This window comes from Panthera pardus, unplaced genomic scaffold, assembly GCF_024362965.1.
Source record: "Panthera pardus isolate Hobbes unplaced genomic scaffold, ASM2436296v1 HiC_scaffold_10, whole genome shotgun sequence".
NCBI lineage: Eukaryota > Metazoa > Chordata > Mammalia > Carnivora > Felidae > Panthera > Panthera pardus.
Genome location: NW_026526655.1, coordinates 74,990,892 through 75,009,643, shown reverse-complemented (window position 1 = coordinate 75,009,643; position 18,752 = coordinate 74,990,892). Strand labels below are relative to the sequence as shown.

The following is an 18,752-nucleotide window of genomic DNA, read 5'->3' as shown; positions in this document are numbered from 1 at the left end:
AGATCAACTTTGGGACTTATTTTAATGGACCCCCCGATTGAACAGATATTTAGCTTCCTGAATTTGTCTGTTACACAAGTGTGGAGGGGTTTTGGTGAGCCTGTTCATGTGCACAGTTAATGCAAGTTTTCAGAACTCCTGTTTCTTCATAAAGTAGGTTAATGTCATTTAATCCTAGGTTTTCTTTTTCCCCCCTGCCAAGCACCAAGTCAGTGTATACAAGCCAGTGATCATGATACCTGTCACAAAGCAGGTCTTTAGTATCTGTCTAATACTTTCCCTTCCCCTGATGTAGGATATGAACATATGAAACAGATCTAGCCCTATTAGGCGTAGCAAGAATGCTGTAACACTAGATTTATTTACATAGCTGAGCTTTTGTTTGGCTTAATGTGGCTTCTATTAACTGCTGGAGAGAGAAGCTGGTAGAGGGTAGAGAAACATGAAGTTCAGATGAATATCTGTTGAAGAGAAATAAAAATCATAAGCAAATGCTGGTGAAGGATGTAGAGCAGTAGGTAGCCTCATCTATTGCTGGTGAGAATACAAAATGGTACAGCTATTTTGGAGGACAGTTTGGCAGTTTCTTACAAAACTAAACATATTCTTCCCGTATGATCCAGCAATCACTGTCATTGATATTTACCCAAAAGACTTGGAAAGTATGTTCACACAAAAACCTGCACAGGAGTGTGTGTAACAGCTTTATTCATAATTACTAAGACTTGGAAGTAAGCATGATGTCCTTTAGTAGGTGAAGATCCAGATAAACAAACTGTGGTGCATCCAGACAATGGACTATTATTCAATACTAAAAAGAAATGAACTATTGTGCCACAAAGAGACATGAAAGAAAAAATGAGAATGGAAGGACTCCACTATGGAGTCTCCAAAACTATTGGAGTCAGTTAAAAGATCAGGGATTGCCCCCAGGGTGTGTGGGGGAGATGAATAGGCAGAACACAGACGATTTTTAGGACAGTGAAACTACTCGGTGTGATATTATAATGATGGATATATGTTATCATGCATTTGTACAACCTCATAAAATGTACAACATTAAGGGTGAACTCTTTTTTGTGTGTGTGTGTGTTTTCAATTTTTTTTTTTTTGAGAGAGAGAGAGAGAGAGAGAGAGGGAGAGAGAGAGAATGAGCAGGGGAAGGGCAGAGACAGAGAGGGGGACAGAGGATCCAAAGCAGGCTCTGTGCTGACAACTGAGAACCCTATGTGGATCTCAGAATCACAAATCATAAGATCATGACCTGAGCACTCAGGCACCCCAAGAGTGAACTCTTAAGTAAACTGTCAACTTCAGGTGATTCTAATGTGTCGATGTAAGTTCATTCTTGGTTAAAAAAAAAAAAAAAAAAAAAAGCACCATTCTGGTGAATGTTGTTGATAAAGGCAAAGTATGTATGAGGGCAGAAGGTATATGGAAAACCCTTGGATCTTTTTCTCAATGTTGTAATTCTAAATCTGCTATACAGAATAAAGCCTATAAAATAAACAAACACACAGATAAAATTTAAAATCATAAGCACAGTACTTAAGACGTGATGTCAGTTAAGAAATTTTGAATTATAAAAAATTCCACTCACATTACTTTTCAGTAGCATCTTTGGATGTAACAGTTTATTTACTTTTTGAGCGTGCTTAATATCTTTAAGAATCTAACCTCAGTTATAAATATTCTTCTGGTTCCTAAGCTAAAGAGTATCTGTGGCTTTGAAATCAGTATAATCTTCCTGAGCACTGATGTAGCTGAAATTATTACATGACACGTTTGCTATATGCTTACCAGATTGATCTTAACTTAGTCAGTTCCAGCTACGAGACTTGTTTGTTCTAATAACCATCTCCAGAGGCATTTTCATGGGTTCATAAACAGTCTTTTTCTTAAAAAGATCTTACAGAGTTCTGTAATGGCAACTGTTCTTGAAACAGTCTTCATTTTTGTTGACTTTAATGTTTAGGTGGGGAACGATAGTGTTAGATACCGATTGAAAAATGCATATTAAGGAGGAGAATGGATTAGTGGTTAAATAACAGGCTCCTTGGTCCCATCTGCCTGCTTAAAGAGCTGTGGCTTCAGCATTATATCAAATATAAAGGTAGAAATGTCTTTGCACTGTGGCTTAGTGGGGCTTGTGTTTGATGATCTGTCCTTCCAGCTTTATTTTTTCTTTTATTGTTTTAAAATATGATTTATTGTCAAAGTGACTAACATACAGGGTATGCAGTGTGCTCTTGGTTTTGGGGGTAGATTCCTGTGATCCATCGCTTACATACAACACCCGGTGCTCATCCCAAGAAGTGCCCCCTCAATGCCCATCACCCATTTTCCTCTCTGCCTGACCCCTCCATCCACCCTCAGTTTGTTCTCTGTATTTAAGAGTCTCTTATCATTTGCCTCCCACCCTCTCTGTTTGTAACTGTTTTTTCCCCTTCCCTTCCCCCATGGTCTTCTGTTAAGTTTCTCAGGATCCACATATGAGTGAAAACATATGGTATCTGTCTTTCTCTGATTGAGTTATTTCACTCAGCATAATACCCTCCAGTTCCATCCACATTGCTACAAATGGCATGATTTCATTCTTTCTCATTGCCAAGTAGTATTCCATTGTATATATACACCACATCTTCTTTATCCATTCATCAGTTGATTGTCCTTCGAGCTTTATATGTACGGACTTATTTTTCTGTAAACGATGGGTCTTTATCCACGAAGGGAGTATTCTGAACTATGTATAGACTGTATGCAGGGTAGGTGAGTTGTGAATCTTGGGTTGTAATGCTAAACATATCTCATAGTTGTGTGTTAATTTGAGCAAGCTAATGATGTAATAAACAACTGCCGGAGCTCACTGGGTTATCACCATGAGGGTTTATTTCTTCCTCATAGTACAGTTCAGTGAAGATAGATGGGGGACCTGCTTGTGGCAATCATTCATAGATGTATGTGGCTCTGGCATATTATAGTACTTTTTGACCCACTGGATCATTTCCACCCAATGCTAAGGGAGGGTGGGAGGGAAATGCAATCCAGCAGTGTTCTCTGGAGGAAGAGAAAACGTTTTAAGCATCTAGCCATTACATCTGTGTCCTGACTTTAGCTTCTAATTTGATTGGCAAGCAAGCTGCATTTCTTTTGATGAGAGTTTTATTGTTAGAGTATAGGCCAAAGACTCTACCGTTCACTTGCTTCTCTCGTTGAGAACTCTGTGCATAGATTCCTGGAAGAACTGTTTTTCTCCTAGAAACACAACGGAATGTGTTGGGGTTGCCTCTGATAGCTAAAGCGTGATGAGGACTATGAGTACACTGTATCTTCCATAAGGCCAGTTTGAACTATTCTTACTTCCTCTATATGGTTAACCGTTTCTTCAGAGGCATGTTTCATCAGAGCACTAAAATTATGCAGGCAGAGCTGGAAATGTTCTTTGAAGAGCATCCTATCATCTTCCTTATAATTTTGGTTTTTATTTAACACTTAGCTCTCAACACGGGGCCATGGCAATATCTCTGAGTTATAACTCACATCAGGCCTTCGAGGAGTTTGCAATGCTATTTTATTGCTGGCATACAAAATCAGCGAGGTTAACTGTACTGCTAGAGGTCACACAGTGAGTCAACGACTGAGCTATGATTAGCGTTGACAGCTGGTGAGCTTCTAGGCTGTTGCTAACTGAGCAACATTGACATTCATTCTGATTTGACTTTGCATTTCATTTTCAACTATTTATTCATTTTGAGGCCTCTTTAAGAAACTTTTTAGGATATTGTGGAACTGAGGAAACTTTCTATAAATGCTTTGGGGACAGTCCCTTCACTCCCTTTCCTTCTCCCCATCTTCTAGCTTAATAGTTAAATTATGTTTGTGTTAGGACAGCTTCCTCTAGGTAGAGTTTGGGCAGATTAAGAAGAAAATCGGCGATGTTGATTTTACTCGCTTCCCTTATTTTGCAATTTGTGGTTTTTCAACAAAGACATTCTTAGATCTAATTATATGCTTGTGAGTAGAAACTAGAAATGTTATAAAAAAGTGTATATTTGAAGAACTAATCCACAAGAGAAATGGAAAGTGTGCATCACAAATTTGACCCAGAACTATTTTGAACATCAAGGTAAAATGTAGCTGAGGGCCATCTGGGTTGTAAAGCTGAGAAATGATCATTTGTCTCATTGGGTCAGAGTTTTATTCACCTGAGACGGATGGGGGAAGGATGAACCCCCTGTATCCACTTCCAGATGTATGTGTTGGGGAGGTTTTTAAGAAAAAGTGCTATTTCATGGAACCCTGGATGTCAACTTGACTGCCCAGTGCAGCTGGCCACGGGCTAGGCAGACTCCCTAAGACTTCTGATTTCACTGATGGTCATTGATGGCTCCCTGCTCTATGGGTGCCCAAGAGGCTGGTGGATCAAGGGACCCAGATAAGCTACACGTACAAAGAGAGCCTAGCACAGCTGAGGTCATGGAATATGGAGTCAAACCTGGGATCAAATTCTGATTGTCTCCATTACCTGCACAAGGAATAACTAACCTCACTTTCCTTAGTGGTCAAAGGATGCCTCTGTTCTGTGGTAATTGTTAGACCTGTAGAAGCTAGCTCATTAGAGTGTGAGGACCAGTAGCAGCCAGGCAGACCCCAGGACTGGCTCTTCCCCCTCTGTCCAGCCTGAGCCCAGGCTTCCTCTCCAGATCCTCTGGTTCTTAGCACAGCTGTTAGAAGAGCTGTTAGTAGAGCAGTATCAAGTTGAGACAACTCCAAATACATTTTTTCTGAAATATTTATTTGAAAACCAGTAACACATATCCCCCCAAAACCTCAGATCATGTAATCATTTATGATGTGAGTTTACCTGAAGTAGATTCAGACAGAGCCAAAGGGTTTTGCCGCTTTTTCAGCTGTAAAAAAGTTATACAGCTTGAGGTGCCTGGGTGGCTCAGTCAGTTAAGCGTCTGATTTGATTTTGGCTCAGGTCGTGATCTCACGGTTCCTGAGTTTGAGCCCGCTGTTGGGCTGTGTGCTGATAGTGCTGAGCCTACTAGGGATTCGGGCTCACTCTCTCTCTGCCCCTTCCCCACTTGCTCTCTCTCTCTCTCTCTCTCAAAATAAATAAAAATAAACTTAAGAAAAAGTTTTGCAATTTAATAGTTTGGCTATATCATGAGCTGTTCAGAGAGCTTCTCTGTGATATCTCAAATGAATGGCAACCACTTAAAGGCGGGGTAACACCTTGTAGGTGCACTGCCACTCCCATCTCAGCCATCCCCAGAAGGAAGGACTTGTTTTTTCTTCTCTGGTCCCCAGTGGAGAGGACAGTCTACCCATTAGCAACTGTTCCCACAGAGTAATCATGAGTCCCTCACTGAGTATGCTCACAGGGAGAAATGCTGCTCACTGTCATGTAAGTACAAGAAAAGACATAACTGTTCGCAGTCCCGAAGTGATTCAGGAGGTGAAGGCCATTAAAACATGTTAAGATTCCCCGTAAGGAGATGCAGGTTGTGTTTCCTTTCCAGGAAAATACAAATATTGTTGGTCTTTTTCAGTGACAACAAAAGGCCAGGCAGTTTCCCTTAACTCTAACAGTTCTGTTACCAAGATGTGATTGAATCACACGATACGGGAGAGAGATAGTTGCCGTATAAAGTGATTTGCATGAAACCCTACTTTATACTCCAATTATTACTGCACGTGATTACAGGACAACCTGGTTGTTAATTGCGTGTGGTCTTTGAATATGCACTTCTTTCAGAAATAGGAACTAATTATTAGATCTTGTTTTCGGTCTCACCTGAAGTTGCAAATGTCTAGGATTTTTTTTTTTTTTTTTTAAATTTGCAAGTCTAATGGTGCACAGACATAGTAAAACTGATCGCGTTTTGAATCCTGTTCTGTTCTGTGGGATATAAACTCTCAAAGATGATGAACTTAACTTTCAGTTCTCTGTTCACAGGTGCCAATCTCTTGACAAAAACTATGTGTTTGCTATCAAAATTCTGGAGGAATTTCATCTTTTTACAGTGTAGATGAAAATTTGCTTATAAATTTTAAAAAAGTCCACTTCCCCATAGATGATCATGATTAAATATCAGAAATAACAATATCAGAGTAATATTAAATATTTTCCCAGTTCCACTAGGATAAGAATTTTTTGTTTGGGAGCTGTGGTTAGAATTCTACTGGGCAAAAGGAAGTTTGTTTTGTATCTTGGACTCTCCTTTCTTCTGGATTCAGTGGCTGAATTAGGCATTTGATCTTGAATCAAATTATTGGCCTATCCTGTCTTTAGACCAGGGTCGGCAAACTTCTATGTGTATGGGGGCCAGACTGGTGAGATAAAAGCATGAAATCAGTGAGTGGGAGCCCTGGACTAATAAGAACACACAATCCCTGCCCGAGGGCAGCAGCTGCTGTGCAGTTTTGGCAGCTTTATCTCAGAAATCCTCATTTGTGTATAAAATACAGGAACTTTTTAATATTGGATGTGTAATACATGTTTTTAAGAAAGCAGTGTGCTGAGCAAAGAAATGCATTAGCATGACTTCTGGTTTTAGCACATGCCGTTCTCACTTCGTTTCCTGGCATTTTAATCTAACTAATGCCCATTAGCCATTCTTGACTTGATGTAGCTATGATTTCCAGAAAACCTTCTCGGGTCTGGATTAAGCATGCCTCCTGTGGCTCTTGTAGCCTCTTCTCTACTTAACTCTGCCTGTTCAGCAATATTATGATTGCCTCTTTACCTTTTTGTTTGGCCTCCATTCTATAGAATCTCTGAAGACCTCTATTACATATTGACTGCATGAGTAAGTGGTGTGGCTGAGGTGTCCTGTGAGAGTTTTGGTCTCTCAGATAACTTAGGGCATGTTGCCATTCCGAGATTTCTCCCAGAATCTCTGAGTCAGTCTTTTAGTGGAGCTTATCCTCCAGATTCCTGCTCAAACAAATTGCCTTCGAAAGAGCTGGTCTGGGAAGATGTGGAGCACAAATACAGTAAAACCTTGGTTTTTGTTCTGTAAACACACTTGTAATCCAAAGCGCTTGTATATCAAAGTGAATTTCCCCATAAGAAATAATGGAAACTCAGATGATTCGTTGCACAACCCAAAAATATTCATATAAAAATGATTACAGTACTGGAATATAATACAAAATAATAAAATACAAAATATAAAGAAAAATGAACACAGTACCCTATACTTACCTTTGAAAACCTTCCTGGCTGGCGTGAGGGGGACGAGAGAGGAGGGTTATTGTGTAGGATGACTTTCATGTCACTAACGGTATTAATAAACTCTTGTCATACACTGTATTTAATGTAACTGGCAATAAGGTAGCCAAGGAAAGGGTCTATATCTGCAGGCAGCCTGACCTAGAATGAAGCAAAGCATTCCTAAGCTACTCGTGTATGGAAAAGCAAAGGACTGTCCCTAGGTGCTTTGAAGTGACAAAAAATATGCTAGTGACAGTTGTGGGCACCTTCCAGCGTTCTGAAAAATCACTGATTTCTGCCAAACATTGCACAGCCTGAGACCCAGACTCTGAGCATGGGAGACAATCACCTACAATCCCACAGAGGCGGGGGGAGAGAGAGAGAGAGAGAGGGAGAGAGAGAAAGAACCATTGGCTCGGTTGTGATCATGTGACATTCGGAGGCATGTGCTACTCGTATCGCAAGTTAAAATGTATTAGAAATGTTTGCTTATCAAGTTAAAAATGTATTAGAAATGTTTGCTTATCTTGTGGAACACTCTCAGAACAAGGTCTTTGCAGTCCAAGGTTTTACTGTACCTCTGTTCTTAAAGGGTGTTGTGACTTACCACTGCTGTTTTATTCTGGCTGTTTTTCTCTTCTTTATTTCCCCTCAGTCAAGATATTCTAGAGAAGGTGGAGTGCAGATGTGTTTTTGAGACTCAACACCATGTGAAGCCATATGAGTCTTTCTCTTGTCATAATTATGACAAGTAGGGCCTTAGGCTGTGTTTACTGCCTCTGAAATAAACTTGGTGCTTCACTTCTCAGTTGCAACACTTCCCAGCTTTTATGGGAAAAAAAAAAATCAACAAAAATAAAATGTTGCTTTAAATGTAGTGTCAGAAATTAAATAAATTCCCCTCAATAGTGCTGTATCTTTAAAAAAAAATGTTTTTGGAAGAACTCTTCAGGAACACATCCACGAAAAAATCATACCATAAAACCAAAAACTTCCTGCATTTGGCAACTGGTGGTATCTCATCCTATTACAACTAATAAGTCTGTTTATTTTTTTTTTCTCACATTATATGCTGTCAATGTGGTGTTGCAATATAAAACTTGGTCTGTGGGCACACTGCGGGGGCTGGTTCCCAGCCCTTCTGTATACGAGCTGTGTTAATCCTGGGCCGATGACTTAACTTTTCTTTGTCTAGTTACTTCTGTAAAATGGCCATCACAAGAGTACTTAACTCATAGGGTTAATAGAGGATTAAATGAGTAGAAAAAGGCAAAACGCTTATAATAGTGCCTGACACAAATACTATATACATACTCACTTTTTCTTTAATTGAAGAATAATTGACATACAGTATGATATCAGTTTCAGGTGTACAACATAGTGATTCAGTATTCATATACATTACAAAATAATCACCACAGTAAGTCTAGTTATCATCCATCACCATACAAAGTTGTTACAAATTATTGACTATATTCCCTATGCTGTACGTTACATCCCTGTGTCTTATTTATTTGATAACTGGAAGATTGTACTTCTTAATCCCCTTCACCTCTTTTTGCCCATATCTCCTACACCCCTCCCCTCTGGCAACCATCAGTTTTTTCTCTGTATCTAGGAGTCTTTTTTCTGTTTTGTTTGTTCATTTGTTTTGTTTTTTAGATTCCACATGTAAGTGATGTCCTATATAGTACTTGTCTTTGACTTATTTCTCTTACTATGATATTCTCAAGGTCCATCTGTTTTATCATAAATGGCAAGATTTTATCTTTTCTATGGCTGAGTTATATATATATATATATATATATATATATATATATATATATGTAATCAAATGTATAATGTATGTAATGGAATATTATGTATATATTACATATATGAAATATATGTAATGTAATATTACACATATTACATATGTATGTGTAATGAAATATATAACATATATGTAATATGATATTACATATATATGCACACACATGCAATACATCTTCTTTATCCATTCAATTAATGTTTTCATTTTCTTCAGATACCCAGAAGTGGAAATTGCTGTATCATGTGATATTCCTATTTTTAATTTTTTGAGGAATCTCTTTACTGTTTTCCATAGTGGCTGCACTAATTTACGTTCCCACCAGCAGTGTATGAGGGTTCCCTTTCCCCACATCCTTGCCAACAGTTGTTATTTCTTGTCTTTTTTTGATACTAGGCATTCTGACAGGTATCGTGATATCTCATTGTGGTTTTGATTTACATTTCCCTGATGGTTAGTGATGTTGAGCATCTTCTCATGTGTCTGTTGGCTATGTACATGTCTACTTACTTTTTTTGAAAGTCAAATTTATTGAGATATTGTTTGGGGCATAACTTACATTATGCAGTATAATTCACCCTTTATAATATACACTTCTAATAGTTTTGGCAAGCACATAGAATCATATAACCACGACATTTCCAGCCTCAAAACTTCTGTCATGCACTTTGTAGTCGGTGTATCACTCCACCAGCCCCACACCCTGACAGTCACTGAACTATTTTCTGACCCTATCCTTTTGCTTTTACAGAAGGTCATGTAAATGGAATCATGTCAGCTGTAGACTTCTGAGTCTAACTTCTTTCAGTTACACAGGGATGGGAAGACTCTCCTGTAAAGGCCCAGGTAGTCAATGTTTCAGGTCTGCAGGCCATACCGTCTCTGTTTCAACTTCTCTACTTTGCTACTGTAGTCATGGACTATACACGAGTGATTGGGTGTGGCTGGGTTCCAGTAAAACTTTGTTTATTAAAACAGATGGCAGACACGTTTGGGTGGAAAACCATGATCTGCCGACTCCTAACTAGCAGAATGCATTTGAGATTAATGTTGTTAGGTCTATCAGTAGTTTGTTCTTTTGACTGGCAGTTATCACTCATTGCATAGACACGTCGCAATTAGTTTAGCCATTCACCAGTTGTGAATAAAGGCACCGTACGCATTCGCTGCAGGTTTTTGTGCGAACACAGACTTTGATTTCTCTTGAGTAATTACCTAGGAGAGGATTGCTGGGTTGTATGGTAAGTGTGTGTTTACTTTTACGAGAAACTCAAGTTTCCCAAAATGGCTGTCTCATTTTCTATTTCCTCCAGCAATATAAGAGAGTTCCAGTCATGTTGTACATTCACCTGCACTTGGTATTGTCCACTTTTTTCCTTTTTTTGGTTAAGTTCAACCTACTTTAAAAGACTGTGAAGAATCTTAGAAACTATAAGCTGCTTACATATAACCTAAATGAAATTGGAAGCTCTTGAAGGCTTTTAATGTCATGGAAACGACACTATTTGGGCTTTAAAATGACTACACCAGCTGCAGTATGGAGACTGACTTGGAAGCCTTGGTGAATATGTGAAGACCTGTGGGAGGATATCATATTAGTATAGAGGAAACGGAAGATACCTTGACTTGAAAAGTGGTAGTGACGGGGCACCTGGGTGGCTCAGTCAGTTAATTGTCCTACTCTGACTCAGGTCATGATCTCACGATTCGTGAATTCGAGCCCCACATCAGCTGTCTGCTGTCAAACCCTCTGTCTCCCTCTCTCTCTGATGCTCCCTGCTTGCTCTCTCTTTCTCTCTCTCCCTCTCACACACACACAAATAAATAAACATTAACAAAAGGAAAAAGAGGGGTACCTGGGTGGCTCAGTCGGTTGAGCGTCCGACTTCGGCTCAGGTCATGATCTCATGGTCTGTGAGTTCGAGCCCTGCATCGGGCTCTGTGCTGACAGCTCAGAGCCTGGAGCCTGGTTCAGATTCTGTGTCTCCCTCTCTCTCTGACCCTCCCCTGCTCATGCTCTGTCTCTGTGTCAAAAATAAATAAAAACATTAAAAAAACTTAAAAAAAAAAAGGAGAAGAAAAGTGGAAGTGAAGATGAAGTGACTGGGACTGAGAATTTTTTTAGGAGGCGAAAGTGACAGTGCTCAGTGATTGATCAAAAACGGGACTGAAGAGAGTGGCGCAAACAACTAGATGCAAAATGGTTCCTTCTGATGAACACTGACAGGAAAGAGGGTTTGGGGAGATAAAATCATCAGTTCAAACTTGAGATATATGTGAGGCATCCAAATGGAGGTACCAAATAGGTAGTTTGATATCTGGGTTCTGGGATAGGGGAGTATAATTGGAAGTCATATGACTGTATGGAGGCAGAAGAAATTCTCTAGAGATTCTCTAGAGAAAGGCCTAAGGGGAACGTCAGTATGTAATGTTAGGGAGTACAGGGACCTCCAGAGGAAACTAGGAGAAAGTGGTTGAGAGAGGCTGGAGAGAGAGCTCAGTTCAGTTCGTTGTCTCCCAGTGAACAGAAAATTGTGTGCCGAGGTGACAGCTAACACGAGGGATAAAATGTGCTCACTGGATTTCACAGCAAAGTGGACATGAGTCAGTCTTTGGTGGTGGTGGTATGTGTGTGAAAATGCAGATTAGAATGAATTGAGCAGTTGGCTGAGAGAGTAGGAGGTGAGGCGGTAGAAAAAGCAAGGGTATACAGGTCTTTCCAGAATTTTTAGGGTGGTAAAAGCATATGTAAGAAACTTTTTTTTTTTTTTTTTTTTTTTTTAACTTTTAAGGTGAGGCGGGATAGAGCCTACTGGGGGGAAGGATGAGACAAGGGACAAAATGGAGCAACAGTGCAGTTCGAGGAGCGCAAAGGCCACAAAACAGGTGGAGTGCCCATCAGACCTGGCCTGCTTGCTGAGGAAATTCAGTTGAGTTCAATATTCCTAGTTATGACTTGTTGGCAGAGTAAACAGGGGGCTCCTAGTATTACCAAGTTCTAATGACTTATATCATGATATAGTCCTTAAATTTATTTCTCGAGTATTTCTATAAAACTTACCAAGCAGAAAATGTCAGGAATTTTTTTTGTTGTTGTTGTTGATGTTTTTGATGTGTGAAAGTGCTCTGGCAGTTTAGTTACTTGTCAGTCTTATGTCCACGTCCTACCCATCTGCCATGGCCCAGTTGAATCCTCAAATGAAAGACCCTCCCTCCCTCATCAGGATGGTTATGGCCTGGTGCTTCTTTGCTTTACTTTGGCATTTGTTCTTTCTACATACTTTTATATATGTATATCGTGCATATATATATATATATATATATGCTTCTTCTCTTTCTTCCTTTTTCTTGCTCTTCTCTTGTTCTTGTCTTTCCTCCTCCTTCTTTGATGATAGAAGGCAAAGCCCATGACAGACAGATATCGTGTTCCCCACAGAACCATAGCAGTTACATTTTAGTTACCTTAAATGTACGTAAATGTGACATGGGGAAATGCCTGTTAGTAGATAATAGGAGGAGTTATATAAAGGAGAGTAAGAGTTTTGTGACTTGCATCTGAATTATAGCCTGAAAATTATCACACCTGGTTCTAATCTTTTGTTTTCATGATACTTAGCAAAATATGTTTTGAAAGCTCCCTTTTATATGCCATTAAAGGATTAAATCATTTAATGACAGTAATAACAACAACCTTATGGTGGTACTTTGTAGTTTACCAACTACGCTCATATCATTAATCCATTCAGACTGAGGACAACTCAGAGATACAGAGCTAGAGACATCACAGGAGTTTTATCCCATTCTACAAATGAAGAAACCAAGGCCCAGAGAGATAATGTGTCGAAAGTCACATACTGGTACACAAGAGTGGTAAGACCTGAGCTAGGACCCTCTGACCCAGGTTTCCTTCAATGTACCCTGTGGCTTCTAGATTTATTTTTGTAGAAATCCAATCAGCCCGACAATAACTAAATTTAAGTTTAAGAAACAGCTTGGTTTATTTTATTTAAATGAATAAAAAAAATGGTCTATCAGAACAATATCTTGGGTGGAATTAGGATCACCTTCTCTTGAACAAGCTCGGGCGTTGTGGTTCCGAGCTTCGTATGTGGTCCCTTCAGCAGAATCGGGAAGACATTGCCAGCATCACACTGATGCTGTGATTTAGAGGAAAGAAAAATACAAGTCACATACCTGTGGATAAATAACTGTTACAGCAGCACTGGTCAGCACTATTCATTATAGTGATCAAACCTTGTATTCACATTTACTTATCTATTTTTCTAGGCTTTTCACTGTAACTTCTGGTAGCTACTTTTTTTTTTAAGACCATCACTTTTTATTAAGGATAACAACGTTCATTCTAATGAAAGAAAAACTAGAAAAAGGGAAGGTCATTATCTTTCACGGGGAGGTTAGAGCTGACACTAATTATTTTATTGTTAAAGCTTCCAAAAATTGAAATAGTGTATATTAAATATAGAATCTATAATTTTATGTTAAAACATTTTAAGGGGAAACCTCTGACTAAAATCCTTAAAAAATATTATTTCCATTGGCCATAGCTGATTATTTAAAAAAATTTTAACACTTACTCATTTTTGAGAGACAGAGACAGAGCATAAGTCGGGGAGGAGCAGAGAGAGAGGGAGACACAGAATCTGAAGCAGGCTCCAGGCTCTGAGCTGTCAGCACAGGGACCGATGCGGGATTGAACTCATGGACTGCAAGATCATGACCTGTGCCGAAGTCGGATGCTTAACCGACTGAGTCAGCCAGGCACCCCAGCCATAGCTGATTATTTAAACATGACAACAACTTCTATTAAACAGATTCGTTTTTAATTATAGTGACCTAAACTCATAGACGTCCAAGCTCTAGAATTTATTTTTGTCAGAGGAATCAAGGAATAAAGAACATATACTTTTAAGAAATTGCAGAAGGGCATAAAGTGCTTTTTTCCTCCTCCTTTCAACACTTTTAAATGTTATCTGAATGAATTATTGCTACGGGATAAAGCATTTCCTTATGTTCTTCTATAAATTATCTTAGACTAGGTATTTGGGAATTATTGTACAGTGTGGGGAATAGTTGAACTTGGCTCGTTATAAAACCAAAACAAGCAGTTATGATATTGAGTCTGGAATCAGGTGTTCCATGCCTAAGTAGTGGGGACTTATTTAAAAAAAATACCACCTTGGGGCGCCTGGGTGGCTCAGTCGGTTAAGCATCCGACTTCTGCTCAGGTCATGATCTCACGGTTCGTGGGTTCGAGCTCCACATCTGGCTCTGTGCTGACAGCTCAGAGCCTGGAGCCTGCTTTGGATTCTGTAATTCCCCCTCTCTCTGCCCCTCCTCCGCTTGCACTCTGTCTCTCTCTGTCTCTCAAAAATGAATGAAAGTTGAAAAAAAAAAAATACCGCCTGGATTTTAAGGACTTTTCTATAGGGCAGTTGGTCCTGTAACTCCACGTGGACTGTGGACTATGGTCTTGCTTTGGTATTGCTTGTCTCCATTACAAATCTCTTCTTTTAGTATACCGTGGGGTGTATTACATTGGCTTTGCACATGAACAACTGACAGTGGGCTGTGGACTTTTACACCAGGTGAACCTGGCCTATGTGCAAGCAGCGGAGTGCGTTTCAGAACCTGTTAACAGGGAGCCTCCCTCCCGAGAAGCTCAGCTACTGAGTTTGCAAAACACGGCGGAATTTGATATCCTCGTCATCGGAGGTGGAGCAACGGGATGTGGCTGTGCCCTGGATGCTGTCACCAGAGGTGAGTCCCAGCGCGGATGGGTATATTACAGGTAAAGGTTTCGTCTGCCTCCACTCTCCACCCCCCGCCCCCCCCGCCGCCCCCACCCCCCCCCCCCCAGGCAAGCCTGCGGCACGCGCTGCAAGCTAATAAAGTCCCATTTCTGCTGTACTTCCTGATTTTCCATCCTTTGTGAGGCACCTTCGTATTTTTTGAATATAGGCACTTGCACAATTTGAAAATTAAACATAGCTTGTGCTTTACACGTAAATGAATTTCTTTAAAAAGAAGACTTTAAGTTCCTTTGAATTCATTAATTTGATGTTCTGGCTATTTCTTTCTAATCACGTAAAGTAAATACATTTTAATGAAATAAAAATATTCGTATATCATCCGAAATCACATGTATGTCAGTGAAGGGTAGAAAAGATTTATTAAAATGAGTTAATCTATTAAAATAATTCTTCTTATTCTTGTATCTCTTGAAAGTGTTTCTTCCAGTGAAATATGGACTTCAGTTTGCGAAACTCGAGTTTATGTGACTTTATGATGGAAAAGACTGTTGCTAACCTGTAGTTCTCTTAGGTATCTTATTGGTCAGCATTAGGAAAGACATGATGAAATGTTCTTTAAAATGGAAGCATGGGGTGCCTGGGTGGCTCATTCATTGGTTAAGCATCTGACTCTTGATTTCGGCTCAAGTCATGATCTCACAGTTGGTGAGATCGAGCCCCATGTCAGGCCCTGCACTGATAGCATGGAGCCCGCTTGGGATTCTCCCTCTCTCTCTGCCCCTCCCCTGCTAGTGTGCATGCACAGGCTCTCTCTCTCTCAAACTAAATAAAGAAACTTAAAAAAAAAAAAAAAAATGGAAACATGACATATAAAGAGTGAAATTTTAGTATGGAACACCAATGCTGTTCCATATGATATATTTAATAAAATAATTTGATTTTTGCCTGTGGGTATTATTAGTGTGGAGTTTTGGGTCACAGAAATCTGGGCACATATCCTGGCTCAGCAGCTTTATCAGATGTATTTATAGATGTGACTACACACATGCATTTACTTGGGCAAATTCCTTCATTTCTGGAGGGTTCCTTGTCTTCCAAATAAGGAAAAAATACCTTCTTTGAATGATTGTTGGGAGCATTAAATGTGTATTCATGAAGATGACTTAAAATAGTGCTTGTCACACAAAATAGAAGCTCAATAAATTATAGGTAGTATTTATAGCTGCCATCGTCATCATCATCATCATCATCATCATCATTATTTTAAGCAGGCTCCACATCCAACGTGGGGATTGAATTCATGACCTGAGATTAAGAGTTGCATGCTCTACCCACCGAGCCATCCAGGCACCCCTATAGCTGCCCTTATTAACATGGAGGCAAAAGACTTTTAGAACCAGTTCTCCTGGAGAAAGTTCTTTGTGGTATCCTTAGATGTATCCAATTGGGCTGGGCACTGCTGCAAGGAATTTTTAGTCTGGATTATTTTAGTTACTGTGTAAGGCTCAATATTTATTGCAGTTTCGTACTTGATGGTAATAATTTATTACATGGAATAATTCTTCTCAGCTTAAGTTACTGCCATAGCCATCTTAGACTTAGTTACCTTTCATACCTGGTGGAATTTACTCTTACGTGTATGGTATTCATTCTACTTAATGGCTGAAGAATTCATCCCAAAGATAGTCTAGTTAATTATTCTTTAGGTTTCAAGTTTTTTGTTTGTTGTTGTTTTACTTTATTTTTCTATTTAAAGTAAAACCGTTTGAGTCAAATACTGACCAAGCTCTGAGAATAAAAAGATTCATACGCCGTGGTTTTGTCCTCCAGGAGCATATGATTTGTTAGTATTTGCTGAACAGTTAACATTTTCTCTTTGGGCAGGGAAGGATATTCGGTAGTGATCTGGACATTAACTGGTGCATTAGCAGATGACGTGGGTAATGGTGATGATGATGATGATTGTGAGGAGGAAGATTTTGAGAAGAGAAGGATCCCTAGAGCCTGAATGTTGACCAGATTTTAAATTTTTGTAGTTAGTAGCAGCTAAGAATTACTGTCTTTAAAAACAATTGAATATCTTATTATATGTATATGAAATTTTGTATCTGTGGAATATTCCTCCACTAAGGTGGAGAAACCTTAGTTTGTATTTCTTTTATTATGCTGGTAGCCGTTGGGGGGTAGGATTTATAATTAAACTGTATAGACATCCTGAAGTTAATCTGTATTTATCCTTTTACTACAATTCCTGATCATATCAGTAGCCCTCTGAAGTGTGAAATAATCATGGGCATTTGGTTAATGAATTGTGCATTGTTGCTGTTCATTCATGGAATTTGCTCTTTTATTATATTTGATGCTTCACTTAACAACAAATTTTGCTTTCTCTGCATTTGATATGTTTTTACCAAATTATTCCTGATTGTATCCATTAATCTTTAGTCACATTTGACAAAAATAAATTACTGTGATCTTTTAAAGTTACCAGTAATAATTAGATTTTTCAGGACATCAAAGTTTTGGGGAACCATTGGATGTTAAAGGGCTTGTATAGAAATGTTTGCACAAGCTTTTTGATAAAATACTGTGCCCAAATGCAATTTTGGTAATGGATAAAAGACTATAGAAGGCAGAGAAGAAGTCAGGAAGTCTTCCTAATGAACATTTATTTGCATTCTTACCCTCTGCATTTTCTGGGGAATCGATTTTCAGTTGTTGCATTTGGGAATATGATTTTATAAACATAATATGCACAGTTCTTGTCACGTTCTGCTGTCGGTCTCTAGGAGCAATAGAAATCGCTTCTCTGTTTAACACCGAGTCTAGTGTCTGGGCAGGTGAAGGCCCTCTGCCCCCAGAGAGAGCTGGAACCAGAAGAATCTGATAAATAGAAACACTCCTTCGGGTTTTTCAAGGTTTTTTTTTTCCCCCAGTTCTTTTTGTTCTCTTATGTGACTTTACCTACATGTATCAGGGATCACCTAGTACATTTCTGGTTTAAAATCGAATTTATAAAGTTAGCCTTTATGGCTTTTTTTTTTTTTTTAACGTTTATTTATTTTGGAGACAGAGACAGAGCATGAACGGGGGAGGGTCAGAGAGAGGGGGAGACACAGAATCTGAAACAGGCTCCAGGCTCTGAACTGTCAGCACAGAGCCCGACGTGGGGCTCAAACTCACGGACTGCGAGATCATGACCTGAGCCAAAGTCGGCCGCTTAACCGACTGAGCCACCCAGGCGCCCCTAGCCTTTATGGCTTTTAATTAAAATTCCAGAGGAGGCTGCCTCTTGCTGGAGGGAAACATTAATTGTAGTTCTCTTTTTCAGAACTGTGTATTTACTTTTAGTTTACAAATGGTATCTGGCTGGTAGTTCCTGAATTCTCACTACGGTTCTTGCACGTCTAGTGCAGGATAGCCCTGTGATTAAGGACACAGGTTATGCAATTACAATGAAGTGGGATCAAGTTCTTGGCTTCATCACTTGCTAGCTTCATGAGCTTTGACAAGTGTCTCAACCTTATAGAGAGCCTCAAGGTTCTCAGACATTAATGAAAGACACCAGTAACACTTTTCCGTACAAGTAAAGGTTTGCGAAAGGGAGGAAGTGTGTGCGTTGTAGAGAAAGTACAGAAGAGGCAGGGCCTGGGAAGACAGTGCATTCTGGGAATTACACGTCGGCCACCCTCACCCCTTTCTGCTTCTACCCCCTTCTACTGCCACAAGGGAAGAGGAAGTCCTATTTTAGGACAGTAGATTTGTGACCTATGGAAGTTTGCCGTTTCCTGAACACTACTGGTTGGACCAGATTGCACATTCCTACTAAAATTTGTTGGTAATTTAGTGTAATTTTAATTAATGTACCAATTTTCTTTGACAGGAGTTGGGGGCGGGACCTGAAAAACTGGGCTAAAGTTTGTCTGGAAAAATAAGCCTATGAGAT

General features: G+C 39.4%; 1 protein-coding gene across 4 annotated transcripts in view; it reads left to right on the top strand.

Moving 5' to 3' along the window:
* GPD2 (glycerol-3-phosphate dehydrogenase 2) overlaps nucleotides 1-18,752 on the top strand; it is a 141,650-nt gene that overhangs the window by 42,723 nt on the left and 80,175 nt on the right. For all 4 annotated transcript variants that reach the window (XR_008424470.1, XM_053908657.1, XM_053908656.1 and 1 more), the window contains exon 3: nucleotides 14,642-14,813. Coding sequence is in view for 3 of the 4 variants with exons in the window: in XM_053908657.1 (XP_053764632.1) it covers nucleotides 14,642-14,813 (172 nt within the window). In the remaining variant the exon portion in view is untranslated. The remainder of the gene's footprint in view (nucleotides 1-14,641; nucleotides 14,814-18,752) is intronic.